Source organism: Tamandua tetradactyla, chromosome 1 (assembly GCF_023851605.1).
Source record: "Tamandua tetradactyla isolate mTamTet1 chromosome 1, mTamTet1.pri, whole genome shotgun sequence".
In the NCBI taxonomy this organism is placed as follows: Eukaryota; Metazoa; Chordata; class Mammalia; order Pilosa; family Myrmecophagidae; genus Tamandua; species Tamandua tetradactyla.
Window position 1 is genome coordinate 50184514 of NC_135327.1, and position 20149 is coordinate 50204662.

General features: G+C 42.4%; 1 protein-coding gene across 1 annotated transcript in view; it reads right to left on the bottom strand.

Moving 5' to 3' along the window:
• Nucleotides 1-9643: 9643 nt before the first annotated feature.
• SLX4IP (SLX4 interacting protein) overlaps nucleotides 9644-20149 on the bottom strand; it is a 209085-nt gene continuing 198579 nt past the window's right edge. Inside the window, 4 exon segments of the mRNA XM_077115241.1 lie at nucleotides 9644-12896; nucleotides 12899-13047; nucleotides 13049-13069; nucleotides 14234-14337. Of these exon segments, the coding sequence (XP_076971356.1) occupies nucleotides 12376-12896; nucleotides 12899-13047; nucleotides 13049-13069; nucleotides 14234-14337 (795 nt within the window). The 3' untranslated portion in view covers nucleotides 9644-12375.

Consider the following 20149-nt stretch of genomic DNA (forward strand, 5'->3'; position numbering starts at 1 on the left):
CTTGGTTCAAGAAGGCCAATGAAGTTCAGGGTTTCTCTCTCAAGTGGAAGGTCACATGGGGAACACAGTCAAGAGTTTCTCATCTGGAAAGGCACATGGCAAACACACAGTCAGGGTTCTTCTGCCATCGGGAAGGGCACATGGTGAACACGGCATCATCTACTAGCTTCTTTCCTTGCTTCCTATTTCATGAAGCTTCCAGCAGGCATTTTTCTTCTCTCCAAAGGTCACTGGCTCGTAGCCTCTGCTTCTCCTGGCTGTATCATTCTGCCCTGCTCTCTGAATCTCTTTTGTTCTCCAAAATGTTTCTTTTTATAGGACTTCAGAAACTAATCAAAACCCACCTGAATGGGTGGAGACACATCTCCCCTAATCCAGTTTAACAACCACTCTTGATTAAATCACATCTCCGGAGAGATGATCTAATTACAGAGTCAAACATACAGTATTGAATAGGGATTATTCTGCCTTTACAAAATGAGATTTTGATTAAAACTTGGCTTTTCTAGAGGACATACATCCTAGCCATAAAGTTGGGTGTGCACAGCAGCACTCAATCATAAAATGGAAATGGTATATACGAGATAGGGCCAGAGCAGGTCCTGAAGGCACAAGTAAGTTACATGAGGAAGTGGCCCAAATGCCCATGCTCTCTACTCCTGCCACATTACCTTCTTTTCCCCAGACCAGAGCTTTGGCCTCTTGGGGAGTTCTTTACAGTGAACTGATTGAGGAAGAGAAAACTCGGGCCTGGTTTACAGATGATTCAGCACGATATGCAGGTACCACCTGAAAGTGGACAGGTGCAGCACTACAACCCCTTTTTGAGGTGTACTTGAAGCACAGTGGTGAGGAGAAATTCTTCCAGTGGGCAGAACTTCGAGCAGCGCACCTGGTTGTTCATTTTGTTTGGAAGGAGAACTGGCCAGAGGTGCGTTTGTATACTGACTTGTGGGATGTTGCTAATGGTTTGGCTGGATGGTCAGGGCCTTGGAAAGAGCATAATTTGAAAATTGGTGACAAACAGGTCTGGGGAAAAAGTATGTGGATAGACCTTTCTGAGTGGGCTAAAAACATGAAGCTATTTGTGTTCCATGTGAATGCGCACCAGAGGGTGATTTTAGCAGAGGAAGGGTTTAATAATCAAGTGCATAAGATGACCCATTCTGTGGATACCAGTCAGCTTCTTTCCCCAGCATCTCCTGTCATTGCCCAATGGGCTCATGAATGAAGTGGTCATGGCGGCAGGGACGGAGGTTATGTATGGGCTCAGCAACATGGACTTCCACTTACCAAGGCTGATCTGGCTACAGCCACTGCTGAGTGCCCAATCTGCCAGCAGCAAAGACCCACACTCAGCTCCCAATATGGCACCATTCCCCAAGGTGACCAGCCAACTACATTGTGGCAGGTTGATTACATTGAACCACTCCCTTCATGGAATGAGCAGTGATTTGTTCTAACTGGAATACAGACATACTCTGGATACGGGTTTGCTTTCCCTGCATGCAATGCTTCTGCCAAAATTACCATCTGTGGGCTCACAGAATGCCTTATTCATCGTCATGGTATTCCACACAGCATTGCTTCTGATCAGGGAACACACTTCATAGCAAATGAAGTGCAGGAATGGGCACATGGTCACGGAATCCTCTGGTCTTACCATGTTCCCCATCATCCAAAAGCAGCTGGATTGATAGAACAGGGGAATGGCCTTTAGAAAACTCAATTACGGTGCCAACTAGGTGGCAATACTCTGAAGGGCTGGGGTAATGTTCTCCAGGAAGCTGTGTTATGCTCTGAATCAGCATCCGCTGTATGGTGCTGTTTCTCCCATAGCCAAGGATCCATGGGTCCAGGAACCAAGGGGTGGAAATGGGAGTGGCATCACTCACTGTTACCCCTAGTGATCTACTAAGAAAGTTTTGCTTCCTGTCCCTGTGACCCTGAGCTCTGTTGGTCTACAGGTTTTAGTTTCAAAATGGGGAGTACTTCCACCAGTAGACACAACAATGATTCCATTGAACTGGGACCTAAGACTGCTACCTGGTCACTTTGGGCTACTCATGGCCCTGGATCAACAAGCCAATAGGGAATTACATTACTGGCTGGGGTGATTGACCCTGACTATCAGGGGGAAATAGGACTGCAACTACATAATGGAGGTAAAGAAGAGTTTTCCTGGAATACAGGAGATCCCTAGGGAGTCTTTTAGTACTACTATGCCCTGTGATTAAAATCAATGGAAAACTGCAACCCAATCCAGGCAGGGCTACCAATGGCTCTGAAACTTCAGGAATGAAGGTTTGGGTCACCCCACCAGGCAAAGAACCATGGCCAACTGAAGTGCTTGCTGAGGGTAAAGGGAACATGGAATGGGTAGTGGAAGAAGGTAGTGATAAATATGAACTATGACCACGTGATCAGTTACAGAAATGAGGATTGTAATGCTGTTTTGCTCATGTTATACCATTTAAGTTGTAAGACATCAAGTTTAAGAATGAATATTACCCAAGAATTTGCACCCTATTCTGGAGAGATTTAATGTGTTTCCGGTCATATGCAGGACAGTTGAGTATTGTTAGGTGAGAAAAAAAATGTCTTTTATTGTTTTCTATTTAGAAATTAGGTATGATATAAGGTGGCGAGTATAGCTGCCAAATTGACAAGGGGTGGACTGTTATAGTCAGGTTCATGTGTCAACTTGGCCAGGTGGTGGCACCTGTTTGGTTGGGCAAGCGCTGGCCTGTCTTTTGCTATAGGACACTTCACAGAATTAAATCATGATCATATTGGCAACATCCACAGCTGATTCCATTTGTAACCAGCCAAGGGGAGTGTCTTTTTAATGAGTGATGCTTAATCTAATCACTGGAAGCCTTTTAAGGAGGATTCAGAAGAGACAGGCTCTTCCTCCTGCTTTGGCTGGCGAGCCTCTCCTGTGGAGTTCATCCAGTCCCTCCATTGGAATCATCAGCTTCACAGCATGCCGTACAGATTTTGGACTCTATGTTCCCACGGTTACATGAGACACTTTATAAATTTTATATTTATGAATATTTCCTGTTGATTCTGTTTCTCTAGAGAACCCTAACTAATACACTCGGTAATGGTAGTCCTGCTGCCTGCCCAATAAAGCAGACTTTCCCTAAAAGGAAGTGCCCTCCTTGGCTGTACCTATGGCACAGTGGATGGTTGACTGAGAAACATCAAGATGCCATGCCCAACTTTCTCTTCCACAATCTCATTTCACCTAAGTTCACCCTCACGTGGTGGTAGGCAACTCACACAGACATGCATAAATGGAGGCAGAAAGTTAGGTTTCTCTCTTAAGATTAGCTAGCTTTTCCAAAATATCATCGGGACCTGGAATTAGACCTGACAAACATGCAAAACAAGAGCCTAAATTGTTTCTAAAACCAGGGCCCCAAAGAACATGAGAGTTGATAAACCAGTACGAAGAAATAACATCTTTGTGGGAAAATGGGGTCAATCTGCTGTAGAAAATTCAGAGATGGTTGCAAAGTACTTTGGGGCCTGTATAGGGATTTTAGGTAAAATCTAAGAACTTTCTCTCAACTGGAGATTCTTTTCTTTTTTTTTTAATAAACATAACAACATACAAACACAAACATTCTTACTATATGATTGTTTCATTCTTGGTATATAATCAAGAACTCACAATATCATCACACGGTTGTATATTTATCATGATCATTTTTAGAACATTAGCATCAGTTCAGAAAAAAAAATAAGAAAAAAGAAAAAAATTCATACATACCATACCCCTTACTCCTCCCTTTCATTGATCACTAGCATTCCAATCTACTGAATTTATTTTAATATTTGTTCCCCTATTATTTATTTTTAATCCATGTTTTACCCATCTGTCCATAGGTAGATAAAAGGAGAATCAGACACAAGGTTTTCACAATCACAAGTCACATTGTGAGAGCTATTATCATTATACAATCATCTTCAAGAAACATGGCTAATGGAACACAGCTCTACATTTTCAGGCACTTCCCTCCAGCCTCTCCATAATATCTTAAAAAAAGTGATATCTACATAATGTGTAAGAACAACCTCCAGGATAACCTCTTGACTCTGTCTGAAATCTCAGCCATTGACGCTTTATTTTGTCCCATTTCTCTCTTTCTGCTTTTGGTCGAGGTTTTCTCAATCCTGTGATGCTGAGTCCCAGCTCATCCTAGGATTTCTGACCCATGTTGCCAGGAAGGTTTATACCCCTGGGAATCAAGTCCCATGTAGAGATGGGGAGGGTAGTGGGTTTGCTTGTCATGGTGGCTAGAGAGGCAGGCCACATCTGAGCAACAAAACAGGTTCTTTGTGGGTGACTCAGGCCTAACTAAGCCGATTCTTTGCAGGGACAAGTTTCATATGAACAAACTCCAAGAATGAGGGTTCAGCCTATTGCCTATTCTGGATACCACTGCTTGTGAGAATATCAGGAATTCTCTACATGAGGAAGTCGAATTTTCCCCCTTTCTCACCATTCCCCCAAGGGAATGCAAATACTTTTTTATTCATTGTTCAAATCACTCTGGACAAACCTACAAAATCTCATGCCCTACTCAAGGTTCCATGTGCTTATAATGTTCAATTACACTGTCCACATAATTTATTAGGAAATGTACTGGTCAAAATATAAATTTTGTATCAAATACTTTTTGCTTTAGTCTCATACAAAAGTTAAAGTTTTAAAATATGAATTACCATCTATTTTCAACACCCTGCTGCATTGACATTCCTTTGTTCTTCCTCATACAAAAATATTTTTAAATTTGTACATTTAGTCACTATTATTATACACTCTAGGCCTTCCTAGATTATACCAGCTCAGTCTTTATCTTCTATCTTTCCTTCTGATTTCATTTGCGCCCCTAGCCCTCCTCCCTCTATCATTCTCACATTCGGCTTCATTCAGTGCGCTAACATTATTGTATTACAGTTAGGTAGTATTGTGCTGTCCATTTCTGAATTTTTACAATCAGTCCTGTTGCACAATCTGTATCCCTTCAGCGCCAATTACCCAATATCTATCCTTTTTCTATCTCTTGATGGTCTCTGCTCTTAACTGAAATTTTCCAAGTTCATTCACTAATGCTAGTTCATATCAGTAAGACCATACAGTATTTGTCCTTTTGTTTCTGACTAATCTCATTCAGTATAATGTTCTTAAAGTCCATCCATGTTGTTACATACTTCATAACTTTATTCTGTCTTACAGCTGCATAATATTCTATCGCATGTATATACCACAGCTTGTTTAGCCACTTGTCTGTTGATAGATATTTGGGCTGTTTCCATCTCTTGGCAATTGTAAACAATGCTACTATAAACATTGGTGTGCAAATGTCTGTTTGTGTCCTTGCTCTCATGTCCTAGCAATGGATTTGCCAAATCATATGGCAATTCTATTTTTATTCTATACAATTTATTTCTTTGTTCAATGCTTGTGCTTTGGGTGTAGGGTCTAGGAAACCATCTCCTATTATAAGATGTATAAGATATTTCCCTACATTTTCTTCCAAAAGTTTTATGGTCTTAGATCTAATATTTAGGTCTTTGATCCATTTCGAGTTAATTTTTGTATAGGGTATGAAATATGGATCTTTTTTCATTCTTTTGCATGTGGACATTCAGTTCTCTAGGTACCATTTATTGAAGAGATTGTTCTGTCCCAGGTGAGCTGGCTTGACTGCCTTATCAAAGATCAATTGTCCATAGATGAGAGGGTCTGAACACTCTATTTTATTCCAATGGTCAGTATATCTATCTTTATGCCAGTATCATGCTGTTTTGACCACTGTAGATTCGCAATATGCCTTAAAGTTCAACTGGAGATTCTTATTAGCAACAAACAAGAACTTCACCAAGCAACTCTGATCCCCTGCATCTCTGATGCAGAGCTCTTCCTTGCCAGACTGCTTTCAGATCGACTAGGCACTTTCCACTTGACAGCAGCCTGAGGATGTTTTCTAGATGCCCTTGGCTCTGCTCTCTTTCTCTCTCTCATACACACACACACCCTCTGCTCTAGAGGGTCATCATGCTGAGTGGAAGGCCACCAGGAGAAGGTCCACTAGGGGAGAATTTTAAGGAGAACATACAAATCAAATCAGGGCTGCTGTTTAACAAGCTCCAGTTCACTCCAGAGTCACAAGGGTAAGGTCCTTCCAATCCCCTCCTCCCAGGACACATCCCAAAGGCCTCAGCCCAGTTTCTCACGTCACAGCTGGAGGCCACCCTAATTTACAATTTCACCTTCTCTCTCTGACAACAGGAATGGAGGGTCTTGTATTAAGTCTCCCAGACACCCACAGTGGGTTTGGGAAAGCGCTTTCCACATTCTTCTCATCAGTGGAGCATTTTAAGGAGCAGCTGTAAAGGCCTCCAGAGCCACTGGGCCCAGAAAAACTCCCAGTCAATCCATCCGCTGCCTCCTCCGGAGAGTGTATGCCAGTCCAGTCCCCTGTTGCAGTGGCAGGGACAAAGCTGGGGGGGGGGGTGGTGCAAAGAGTGGACAAAGAGCTCTATGAGTGTGTGTGTGTGTGTGTGTCCCTGGGTGTGCTTATGTGTATATGTTTAAGTGCAGAGATGATCCTAGCAATGGAAAAGCCAGAGAGAGGGCGTGGGAGACTGCAAACTCATTTATAAAACCCCTTTTGCCCTAAAGCAAATCTAACTCCCTGCTGAGGAGTTGCTTTTTCTTCCTCCCTTTTGAGTCCTGTTTGCTGAGCTGACCTCTCTCCCTGCAGAGGTCAGCGCTCAGCTCACACCACACACACACACACCACTCAGCTCACACCACACACACACACACACACACACACACACACACACACACACGGCCTATGGGGGGCTGGGCCTTGGACACCTGAAAGGGAGACATTTCTTCAGTTCTGATTTCTGAGAGAAAAGCCATAGTAACTCTCACAAAGTAGCTGGTCTTTTTTTTTCTTCTTTTTACAAAATACATACATGTTCTGTTAAAAAAATCTTTGGGGGCTGTGCAGAAAACTAAAAGCAAACATAGAAACTGTACATCATCAGAGCCCCCTCCCACAGCCCACTTCACCCCCTGAAATAAATCAGGCTGGGCAATGAATGGGGTTTTAAGAAATGTAACTGAACTTACAACGATGAGGTCAGTATCTCATCCTAGGTAATCCTTCGGAGGATGAGAAATCATCCGGATTTTCCCACAGGGTTATTTCAGATGTGCTCTGTGAGCCAAAATATTTTAAAAGCGTTCAGTCTTCCACTGCCCTGCCAAATATTAAGCTTGAGATTCACATGCGCTTTTAGAGTGCTTATTAAATGATATTAATGATCATGGATCAAAGGCAAACCCCAGAGGTTTATGTACAAATCAGACAATTATTTAAGTGGTTTAAAAACTCATCTTCGGAGCGGGTAGGCACGGGACAACTTCTCAGTGCTAGCATATTCCGAGGAACAGGGTCTCATGCAGCAGAACCAACAGAGATGGATCTTAAGAAGAAAGCAAAGCACATCTCTTGGTATGACTAAAATGTAATATTCATGGACACTGCATCCTCATAGCCTCCCCTACTCTTTTCAGTTCCAAAGTTGGTGCACTTTTGATTTGCAGAACACCCCTCTTCTAAAGGCTGCTCACTCAGCTCTTAGCAGACCCTGCCTCTCTTGAAATCCAGGATATAATCCACACACATCTTTAAGCAGTAGTTTTCAATAATGGCATCTCATGAGAATCATTTGAGGGGCTTCAAAAATGCCCATGTACAGGCCCCAAACCTCATGGATTCTGATTCAACTAGAAGCCACCCAGGCAATTCCAAAACTACTGTTTTGTGTGACCAAAACTCCTGTTTGAAACAGGTGGAGGAAATAACAGATGGGAGTGGAATGTTTACCTCAGAATGTTGTATTATTGCCATCAGATATTGAAATGCTTTTAAAAATTATGTACAGGACTCAAGGGGAAACACATTTGTGAAATATGTGTTTTTTTGAGAGAATTGAGAAATATTTGAAATATGGGAATAAAAGGCAATGTAGGAAAAGTCTGCCCAGGACTCATTATAGAAGGACTAGGTCAACTCTGAAAATGAAAATGAACCCACTTGGGAAATGTCAAGAATCTCAGGAAAGGAGTTGAGGTCACAAGCTTTAATCACTCGCAAGAGGTCTATCTTAGCTCTCAATTAGGGGCATAAGTGGGAGCATATCCACATTTTAAGAAGCACCCGAAAATCTTAAGAGGGCAATTTAATCATAAGGCTACACATTGGGTTTTCCATCCCTATATTTTTCAATTAGATGGTTCAAATGTAAAGCTACTTTGATTATTTTAGCATAGTACACAAAACCTCAGAACTGCTTGAAGGAGAGAAACTTTCCTAACATAACACAGAACATAATTTTAAATAGCATCCTCAGAAGTGGGCTTTTGGGATGTATATTCCTTGGGGTTAATTCACCTGTTTCCAAGAACAAAAGTAATACACACTAATTCTTAAAAACAATTTTGGTTTTTTATCCATGAAACAGCTTCATTTCCATTATATAATATTTCATGCCCTAGGTATGTGCAAGTATTTAAACTATTTAAAGAGTTTTTTTTATAAAATGAGAAGATAAGGCAAACAGGAAGAGGATAAAAAACACTCTCCTGATAATCACCACAATGACTGTTTTGTTATTCTAGGGACCTGTCAAATTCACACCTTCAGTCAGCTGGCTCAGATCCTTGTAGGTCAGATGTATGACTTTATTGATTTTTGTTTAAGCAAAAAATCAAGATTTCCAATAAGTAACTATGACAGCAATTAAAAGGTAACACATGGTGCTAGTAGGCTGCATAATGAATTTTATGTTTGAATGTGATTAAATTCAGGTCAGAACTGAGTGGTCCCAGACAATTAAAGATAATTTCATTCATTCAAGATCCTCTATTCAGCTATGAAGACGTGTATTTGTTCCTTGTCTTGTACATAAATAAAATATTAGAGGGAGTTCTGCAGATTTCTGCGAATTTAATTATGTCCTTAAATAGTAACATCCCATAATAGATATGGTCAGGCTTCTGTACTTAGCAATTACCTGAACTAACTTTATTTTACAGTGCTAAATTCATTTTGTATTAAGGAAAACAGTTTAAAATAAATCAGCCTAATTCTGATTTTTTACTTGCTTCAACGTGTTTCAATTCATCAGTATTTCAGCAACAAGGAATGAATTCTCTTGTCTTGACAAACTGAGCATGGAAATTTCCTAAGGGAAAAGAAAGTAAAATGATTTCCATATTCAAGTCAAAGCATGCTGAATAGAGAAATTTAGGGCTCCTAGGAAAGCCAGTTTTTAACCTCAAAAGGAAATGTCGTGGAAATATCACCATGGGCCCTACCAAGAAGGCATTCAAAGAAATTGGGAGTTACGACGCTGGGATACCAAGCTCTTCTCTTGGACACAGAGACTTCCTTCTCTTTATGTGCTCTGCACTCACCAAGCTTTTCCTGCAATCAAAGGCCACTAATTTGCACAACCATCTATGCTAAGATACAAATTTGACACCAAAAGCAAACAATGTGACTATGATTCCATTGTCGGCCAAGATAAATCTCGAGACACTTCATTCAGAGAGAAGTTATATTCTTTACAAAACAAAATGCAAAGGGTTTTGTGACTCTTGTCTTTTATAAAGTGAAATAATTTCACCATCTCTTTAGTATTAAAATAAATGAACAAGACACTGTACACTTACTCCTACTTCTTCCACCAAATGTTTGCTCCACTGCATTTGACAATTTATAGACATACCTGGATGACAGTTAAGCTCCAGTGGCAAAGAAAATAAAATACGTAAGAAAAATCTCACAGATTGTTTCCAGACATTTCTTGTTTATGGATATTTAAAAAAAAAAAACACCACTGATCTATTTAAAAGTAATGTGAAAGCACATGTAAGTTAGAAACCATGACATAGAGAAAGTCAGGGAGCTCAGTGTTGCATCAAATCAGATCAGCATCTCAAGGCATCAGAGTCACAGGGGCTTGAATATAAATTTAATTGGGGGCATTAAGTAAAGGCTGGAAAACCTCATTTTTTTGGCCAAGAGTAATGACAGGGTCTCAGATTTTCAGATGCTGAATTATTAAGATTACTAAGAGTATCAAAACACATGCTATTCTCAACAGGAGAGAACCCTTCAAATTCCCACCCAAAAAAGCAAGAAAAAAATTGACATCCGCTTTCCTCTTTGTACTTCCAAATATCAAAAAAATCATACAACCACTCGATAAACAAAAGACCCATGGCTGTTTCAGACATGTGGAAGGAGAATCTTAAAAGGTGAAATTCCTCAAACACATGCCACCGAAGGATAGCTGAAAGCTGCTCTCTAGTCCATCCCTTGTTTACAATCCCACATCTCACAACCAAAATGGCCATTTCCCCTCCTAGATAACAGGATTGTTATTTCCCCAAATATACCAAAGCTCTAAAGCCAAGACTTTCTTGAAAGAAAACCATACAAAGTACAAGTATTGGCTTTAACCTCAGGCTCAAGTAACGAAACAACAGAAAGATGCTGATCATTCTTCCCTTTTACTCTTCCTTATCAATAAAAACTTTCTCTGGTGGTTCCCATTAAAATTCCTCCTCTGAGTTCTGGGGCAGGCAGTAGCTATCATTCTGATGTGGACATCTTTTTGATTTTAGAATCTTCTAGGGAGCTTAATGTTTCTCAGACTATCCCCTGGGTTATCATCTGTACCCTCCCTGTTTCAACTGTACTAAGAGTTGTTTCTAAGATCTGATGACACACTGTGGTCTTCAGTGGTCAGCACACCTAATGAGGGGGTCCATGATGGGTCCCAGAAATTGATGCTCCACCACTTTTTCTGGAAGTTTCCAACCCCACTGCATGAAGGGGAGAGGATTCCAGGCAGAGTCTGGAATATCTATGTAACAGCACCTACATCCATGGCCAGGCTTGGTGACCATGACTGAGTTTCATGGTCCAAAATGGTGCAATGTTTCTAATGAGTCTCACCCTACAGTACATGGGGAAGGGAAACATGATGAGGGCTGGACAGAACAGATTGGAAGAAACTACTAATTAGTTTCAAGCATGAACCTATACTGTGCCTGTTTCCATATTCTATTTTGTTGGGCTTTTTTTTTTTGAGGGTTAAATTCTGTTAACTCTAAAACTTTAAGGAATATATGTGATTTCCCTTATTACTAGTGAAGGTACTTCTTCAAAGGACCACCCACTATTGAGCAGAAAGGAATATACAGTTGATGGGTGGTCTTTGAAAATAGTTCCCTATTTTAGGATGAACTTAGGTTAAGAAAGTCTTAAGTAATGGTCCATCCAGAATAAGTCATTCTATGATTCACTACATGACACTTTAGCAAGCCTACTGGAGATATGAGTGGGCGACACTGCAAATTGAAATCTCCTGTTTGAAATTTAAACAGCCTTTGAATCTTACAAGTGAGAAACTTGGGATCTGGACAATTCTGAATCTTACCAAAACCTTGATGGTGGTGGGGCAAGGGCAGGGACGGGGATATTATGCCTGATCTACAACCAAGGACATGGACCCAGTCCCTCCTTTTCTTCCCTTAATGCTGGACCCAATTATCCACAAACTTCTGGCAATTCTTGGATTATGTGACAGCCCCCAGGGTTTTGAGGCCACCTTGCTCTAGAACCTGGGAACAGAGTGACTCATGCCAAACCCCAGGTGTTTTAGAAGTTTGATGAAGTCTGAGAGTGCAGAGGTACACACACACGAGGGCCCCAGCTGATGAGCTGGAGGCAATGAAACACTAGAGTTTCCAAACAGTCCAGGGGTTCTTAAACTTGCACATGCACCAGAATCACATCTTCTGGCTAAGGGGCAGGAGAGCAGGGTGTAGCCCCAGAATTGGGCTGCAGCACCATGGCACTGTCTTTCCATGAGCCACTGCAGATCTGCACAGTGCCAAGGAGGCAGCTGGTTGGCTACGTCATGCAAATGAGGTGGGGGCGGGGAACCACCAATAAGGTCAACAGCTCTTTCTACAACCATTAAGATAACTTTCTGAAGACAGTTATAAAGCAGGACAAGAAAGTAGCAATGTGTTAGAACAAGCATACAGCCAGCCACCAGCAGTGACTGCTCTGAAAGCTAGTCCTAATATAGACACATCTCTACTTAAAAAATCATTCTAATTCTTTTCACGCGGCTCTCTGTTCGCAGGTCATGCTGCTGTATCCTTAACCATGACTTCGCAATCCTCTTTAGTGTCAGTGGTCTCTTTTGCATTTCTTTCTTTTCTCAGTTGGGCTGCCCTGAATGTCTGCTCTACACTTCTCAGTGAGTGGATCGAGGCATTGCAGATACTCTTTCAGCATTTGTGGCTGAGCTGGTCTCTTGTGCCTGCCCTGGGTTATTTTCTTTTATCCGCTGTCTATAAGAGAGATTTTCCAAAACATGCAACTCTTCATTAGACGTGGGTTTTTGTTTGTTTGTTTTTGCCAAATCTTGTTTCAAAAGTAACCCCGGATCTGACAGCTCTAAAGTCAGTCAAACCCTGGCAGCTTTGCTTTTTTCCCCCATTACTGTTTCTCTTGGGACTAACTGATTACTTCCAAGAGTATGGTGGTCGAAGTCTTCTGCAGAGTCCCAGTTCCAGGGTTTTTGTTGCGGTGTGGCCACTCATGGACTTGGTTTTGGAGCTGGTGATGCTGACTCACAGCTCCAGACATGGCTCCCACCTAGAAGCTCCGTCTTTAACCGCTCCCCAAGATGAGGTTTTTGCTGGCTGCTAGTACCTTCTGGCTGGGCCTGATTAACATTTTCCAGCTTTTGAACATGAAGCCCCCAGTGGCTGTCTTTATGTAATCCTGCACTTGCCCCACGGATTTCAATGAGGGACTGGATGAAGTGCTGCCATCATCCCTCCTGCTTGCTATCTCTGCAATCACTGAGTCACCAGATGTTCCCACAACATCCCTGCTGGTCTGTGATTTGCTCACGCTGCTTTTTTGTTTCTGTTCTTTTCACTCTAAAACAAAAAACATTTTATATTTTGTTAAGTTGTAACAGAATGGTTTCCTTCAAATTCATTTCCTACTCCTGAAAAAAAGGGCCATTTTCTATTTCCTTACCCTACCCCCACCTCGTCCAAATCTGGAAAAGTTCCCTAAGTATATGTTTAAATGCAGGCAGGATCAACAATAACCTCTACATTTTCTAATACACTAGGATACATTTTATTTATCAATCACTGGGTTATCAATGGGGTTATCAATGGAGTTCACATTTTAACTAAGACAGAGAATACCATTTCAGATGTTATGGGTCAATATTGCCTATATTTGATATATTGACTTTTTTTTCTATGAGTAGATGCTCAAATACATCCAAAGCATACACATGCACAATTTATATTTATGAATAAAGAATAATCTTCTGGAACTTCTCTCAGGCCATTTCAAGGTATTACTCAAATGTAATCACCACTTAGCTGGTTGTTCATCAACCATCTGGGAGAAGGCTAAAGGAACAGAACCTGAGATATCCTGGAAGGAACTCCAGATAGCACAAAAGGAAAGAAAGTACAATCATAGGAGAGATGCATGAGAGATTAACTTCTAGGGGCAGAGTGGAAGCTACATGTGGAGAATTTAGAAACTAAAGACCTTGACTTCAGCATGTATCTGCAGGCTTGTGAATGGCAAGCCATCTTTTTAAATTACCTAATGCAAAATACTTAAGTTGAAGTATTTTGGCTAAGCTTTTGCCTGGAAACAAAGGCATTTTCATGTTCTTATGGTTGCTTTCAGGGGCACGAGGATTATGACAATTACACGAGGGCTGGAATAATCATATTCGGAAAGGACTGTATTTTTTAGATCATCTCTAGTCACTCTGAAAGTTATAGGAACCACTCTACCAACAGGTGCTTTTCATCTTCAAAGAGCTCATTATTAATTACCCCTTGCAGCACACCTGTGAGGCAAGGGCTCGATCTCATTGCACAGGAAGAAAGCAGGAGAGAGTCAGGACGGGTGGGGAGGGGGCAGCAAGTATGTGACTCAGGGTAGGGACAGCGCCAGGGGGGATTTTTTTGATTAGGGTCTGGGAGTCTTGCTTAATTCTAGACTTCATATTATCTAACCATATATGGAGACTGTGAAAAATGAGAAGGAAAACATGTTACACTTACATTTCTTTCAGTGCATTTCTTTTCCGCTTTGCACTGGGGGGAAGTGGGCTCTCTGCACACTCAGCAAAATAATCAGACATTCCATGGCGAGGTCTTTCTGTTAACTCCAAAAGACAGCAAAGGTTCAATGAGAAATCCATTAGCTGAACGTGAGAAAAAGCAGTTATACTTTGAATGCCCCAATGAACAGATTCATTTTTGTAAGGACTAGATAAAACAACTTAGTAGTGAGTCTATTCCCACTTTTTTTTTTTTTTTTAAATCTAGAGCTTTTTGGTAGGTTGTCACTTCTTCTGGACTTCCAGCAAAAACATTTCATACACAAATATGTGCCACAAACAATACTGTAATGTAAAGGATGCTGATAACAAACCACGTGAGACTCTCTTGGCCCAGATTTGATATTTCTATGCCAGGCGGCAGCCTGTTTATAAGCTTTTTGCTTCCACAGAGACTTGGTGGTACAGTGGTCTATATCCTTATTTTCCAAAGAATTCTCCCAATTTTCTCTATTTACAATAATACACAATATGGCTTGTGTGATACTCATGACTACATCAAGAGTTAAAATGCTTTTTTTTTTTGGCATGGGCAGGCACTGGGAATCGAACCCAGGTCTCTGACATGGCAGGCGAGAACTCTACCTGCGGAGCCACCGTAGTCCACCCAAGAGTTAAAACTGTTAATACTGATATTCTGAAAACTGGAATGTGTGATTCTTGGCTATTAGAGAATCAGGAGTTTTTTTTTTCCTTAAACTAACAGTACTTCCATGGTTTTCTTGAATTCTTAGATAATGTCTATCTATCCTTATATGTTCCCATGGAAGCTTCATAAGGAAGTAATTAGAAAATGTAGAAACCTCCCAACCTTCAGCAACGGTGACCCATTTCGTGCTTTTGGCATCTTTTCCTTTGTGTTAGCAAGCAGATAATCCAGGCAAGGAGTTAACTTTTTTGCATTTTCTTTTCCCATCAAATTTTGGTAAAATGTTGCAAGGGTTTTGGTAAAATGTTGCAATGGTCTTGGTAAATTCTCAGTAAGTCCTTGGTTTAGAATTACACCGGAATCAACCAAGGCTGCCCAAGAGGCCTGGGAGAGGGTGGTCATAAGCAGGGATCCCACAGGCTGGGGACAGGACCTTTGCCCAGTTACTGCCCTGACTATGAGTCCCAGCTTCCAGCTCCTCTAACTGTGCCTTTGGTTTCAGGCTCAGACCAATGTCGCTCAGAATCACAACCAGTGTGAGCCCAAGCCAGCTGGAAGAGTTGGTGAACAGAAATAGTATAGGTTTTATTGGACTATACTGTATTGTGGTGCCTCGCTCTCTCTTGTTTTCTAAGACCTACTAGTTGACCAAATGGAGCTACAGCTTAAAAATTAAATTAGGGAGAGGGGTGGGCAGAGAAAGGGGTGGGGGCGTGGATGGAGATTTATGTGTGAAACACTTCCAAACATGCCCTGTAAGTACGGTTGATTTTCCCCTTACAGCCACACCCTGTAAGTGCTGTATTTTCAGAGCTGAACAATTAACATAAGGAGCATGAGTCAGGCTTTGAACAACTCTGTGGGAACCAGAAAGCCTTTTGCTATTAGGAATGATGTGAATTCCCTAAGGCTGGAAGAAATCCACAATGGAAGGCAGACAGGGTCATAAATAACAACAATGGATACTGTGGAGGCCTCATGAAGTAGGATGACAGTGACACTGGCTTCACATCGTGGGGATGCAATCACTGCCTTTATTAACTTATTTATTTTAAAATTCAGTTTAAAGGGCACTATGTATTTCTATGGGAGCTTCACAAACTTATTTCAAAAACAAGGAATGGGCTCTCATTACAAATTCTCCTGACATCAAAACAAAGAAGGAGAGAAATGTCCTTGGAAAAAAAAGGACAACAGAAGAAGTGACAGTACAGCAGAAGGAAATGCCCTGCTCAAAAAGTACAAAAACTGTGACTTCGTTTTCAAAAAGAAAGAAAAAAAAATGAAAGAAAAAAAAAAAAGAAAAAGGGAAGGCAGGGTCTCCTGTTGACAAATTAAAACCACATTTGGCAATTTGTTGGAGGAGGCATATTTACATTTGTATGAAGACTGGGTGGGCAGGAGGGAAAAAAAAGATTCGATTCCTCTAGCCCTTGAACTGTTAGTTCTCATTAAAGATCTCTTCTTACACTTCTAAGGTCAGTTTATGCCCCTTGGTCACTAAATCTGAGCCTCCGGGGGGCCCCCTAACCCCAGCCCCCAAACAAGTATTCCTATAGAAGCAGCTATCATGAGGGAACAGGATTTCCCAAAGGGAGTACTGCTGATTACTAATGACTTTTCACATCTGGCGTCAAAATGCAATCTGCTTTTCCAGAGGCAAAACTGAGTGTGGACAGTGTGCACGGAGAAAGCTGCAAACACCTCCCGGCTCACGGTGATGAACGTGCTCCTTTCCAGATCCTGCCGTCATTCTGGCCTTAATCCTCTGCAGAGCAGGGCGACAAAGCCAACACATCCAAAGAGGCGACTCTACTGGCTGGCATCCAAGGTCCAGAGTGAGCGCCCCACGGGGACTCTGGGATTTGAGTTTTGCAGTTTTTGTTTTAAAAGGTTCTGCCTATAAAGCGTGTGAATATATAGTTCCTATGCAGAAAGGAAAAGAAGTAGGGCGAGGTCACTGGTCCCAAAAGGGGGCCAGTTTGGGGTGACCCTCTCCCCAATAACTGGGGCAGGCCCTGGGCAAGGGTTCAGGCCTTTGTGTCCATCTAGGGGATGCTCAGTGAGTGGAGGCCAGTGAGGGTACCCCAAAGTCAAGGACAGTCAAAGCACATGTGCCCTCAGGACAGAGCCAAGGGGAGAGTGGAACAGGTGAGTGAGGGTGCACAATGGTGGGTGATGTTACTCCACTGCTCTTTGGCCAGCCCGGGAAAGTCATTTTCAGTTGCTGGACAGAAAGGAGGGCTAAGAGAGCTCCTACCAGGATAACCTGGGCAATTAAGATCGGAATTTTGAGTCTGATCAGAAAATAGGCTGGTCTGAAAATGTAGGTGGAAATACTGGCTGATGTTCAAGTCACAAAGGCAGGTGGAAAACGGGTAAACCAAGTTCACTCCACAATAGCTGGCTGAACCCCAGTTGTGAACAGAACAGCATTGGAGTCATGAGGGAAGAGGAAAAAGTTGGCCTGAAAAGAGAGAGAAAACACCTGCTACCGAGTTTCTACCTCTCGCTGAGCCTGTAAGTCGCAACCACCAGGCCTCCCAAGGCTAGTGGGAAGACCTGCTCCACCAGAGCCACCAAGAATGCTTATAAAAAACAGAGATTCCCAGGCCCTTCCCAGGAAGTTCTGTTTCACAAGGTCTGGGGCAGCACTAGAAGGTTTATATTTAGGTTCCCAGGTGACTCAAGAACTGTCGATATACGTAACAGTCAACACAGCAGAGCAACAGATTAACAACTACAAAATGGTACAGACAAGGTTTTGCAAAGTGTGGTCTTGTTACCCCGGGTACCAAAATCACCTCAGAGCTGTGTTTAAAGGTTCTGGACCCACCCCAGACTCTACTGCAGTTGGACCTCAAGGGGGTGGGGCCAGGGCATGTGCATTTGAGGGGAGCAAGCTTCCTACATTCTGAGGCCAGGTAAGGTTCATGAACTTCTGCCCTAGAGACAGAGAACTGAAAACTGAGCAGGGTCAGGAAGACTCATCCATTCAAGCAACAATGGATGAAATTTCGTGTAAGGCATTTGATGAGACACTTGGGGAAAAGGCCATGTGCCCACAGACAAATCCTCGCTGTCGTGGAGGAGCCTCCATCCCACTGGGGAGACAGAATAAATCAACATGAGTCCTGATGTGGTGATGAGGAGAAACAAACACCCTGAGGGCCACAGGGTGGTATTTTAGATGTGGCGGTCAGGGAGGGTGGGGTCAGGTAACAAGGTGAGCCTCCCCAAAGAGCTTCTATGATGCTGCCAGCCCTTTCCCTGACACTTCTCCTCCGTACCTCAGTGAGCACTCAGCACAGCAGGTATTATTCTATTTGACAGACAGGAGGAGACCCAGAAAGACTAAGTGTCTAAGGCCACACCTATAGCTGGAGGCAGAAAGGAGACGTGAAACCTGGCCTTTGGGTGAAGTGCTCCCTCTACAACGCCCAGTGGCCTCATGGTCAGAGATGGAAGAGTAGAACGAAGACAGGATCTGAACCCTAAGCCCCTCCTGATCACTCTCTGGCTGTGAGATTTGGACAATCTACTTAACTTCCCTGAACATCAGTCTCCTCATCTATTAAACAACAAAAAAAGAGAGGAGAGGACGGGAGACAACATCAATGCCCATTCATTTCAGAAGGCCTTCACTCCACGCAGGGCTCCCAAATAACTCAGGCTCTTATTGAACTTACTGAATTTATGAGCTCATAGAGATGCATGAGTTGCAAGTGGCCTGGGAAGAGGTCTGCTCTCCTTTTCCCTGGAAGGACATGGACTTGGAGCTGCTGGGACCACCATATGTAGGCTGAGAATGAAGCCAACGCAGGGGAAGGCAGAGCCAAAAGATGATGACAAACTGGGTCTTAATGATATTATTTGTGTCTTTGATCAAGCCATACCTGAAGTCTGGGCTTTTTAAGCACATGAGCCAAAAGCCTTCCTTTTTTGGTAAGCCAGTTGGAATTGGTCTTCCTGTCCCATGAAAACTAAAAGGTTCAAGACTGATACAATCTCTTCTCAAGTTTGTTGCACTGAATAAGTCATTGTATGTGAAAGCCTATGACAAACAATAAAAGCCCTTTGCAAACACTCAATGCAGAGTAAAAGTATAATATGTTATCAGTCTATTGGTGGTTGGGCAAATAATATGTTAAGGTACAAAACTGGAACTACCTAAGGAAAAAGAAAATTCACTTTACTGCAATGCCTAATGATTTTCAGAAGCATCAGCCTTCTGAAAAATGACATGATCTGAGAGGCAGGGCCAGTTATACAAAAGAAATGAAATAAGCCAATGGCCACTGTTTTAGACCATGATGCAACCTGGCCATGCAGAAGAAGCCATGCGGTTTAAAAGGAGGAGGAAATCTTGTTTCTCCAAATTTCACTTCTAATATCTTCTCAAGTGATCTGTTGAATAAGTGAAGGAAATGAAAAGGGAGGGGGTAGATTTGTAACAAACAAATTACAAGAGGGCAGAGAAGCACACGAGTTCATGTGCGCTGACTCCGAGGAACGGAAGCAGAGGTCAAATGAAGGGGAAAGCGGCATCTTAGGAACTCCACAGTGGAGTGAGATCATGTCAGTGGGAGATGGCAATGAGAGCTATCGTTCGTGACCGTGATGCTTTGGAGGATGAGGCACAAGGACCAGCGCTGGTGAGCGTGTCCTGACCAGACACCCGTGGGGCATTCACCATCTTCCCCATTTCCAAGATGAAGAAACTGAGGCAAGTCACCACCCAGTTCCCACAGTGATGGCCAAGCCTCGTCCCCACGCATGTGACCTGGCGTCCCTCCTCTGCTGCCTTCCGCCTTCCTGTGACAAGACACCAGCACAGGGCAGCACGGCCTTGCTGAAGACGCTGCTGCTCGGGTGAGCCGCGAATACTCAGGTTTTTTTCTTTAAAATAATTTTTTTTAAAAATTTTTTCTTTTTCTTCTGAGGTGATGACTATGAAACCATCTTTTGCAGCTCTACAGAAGTACCAATAGTAGCTGCAAAGGGTGTTAACCTACAAATAAAATCAGTGAAGTGAAAAAAAAATCAAGGAAGTTACTTTGCAGGAAGTGCACATTTCACAGGGATTTTCCAGTTTACATTCACCTACCCTCAGAGGCCTAAAAAAAAATTAGACGAACCTTAGTCCCCACTCTTGACTCTCTGGTGCCACATGAGTGTGACAAAGCTCTGACACTGAAGGCTGGAGCT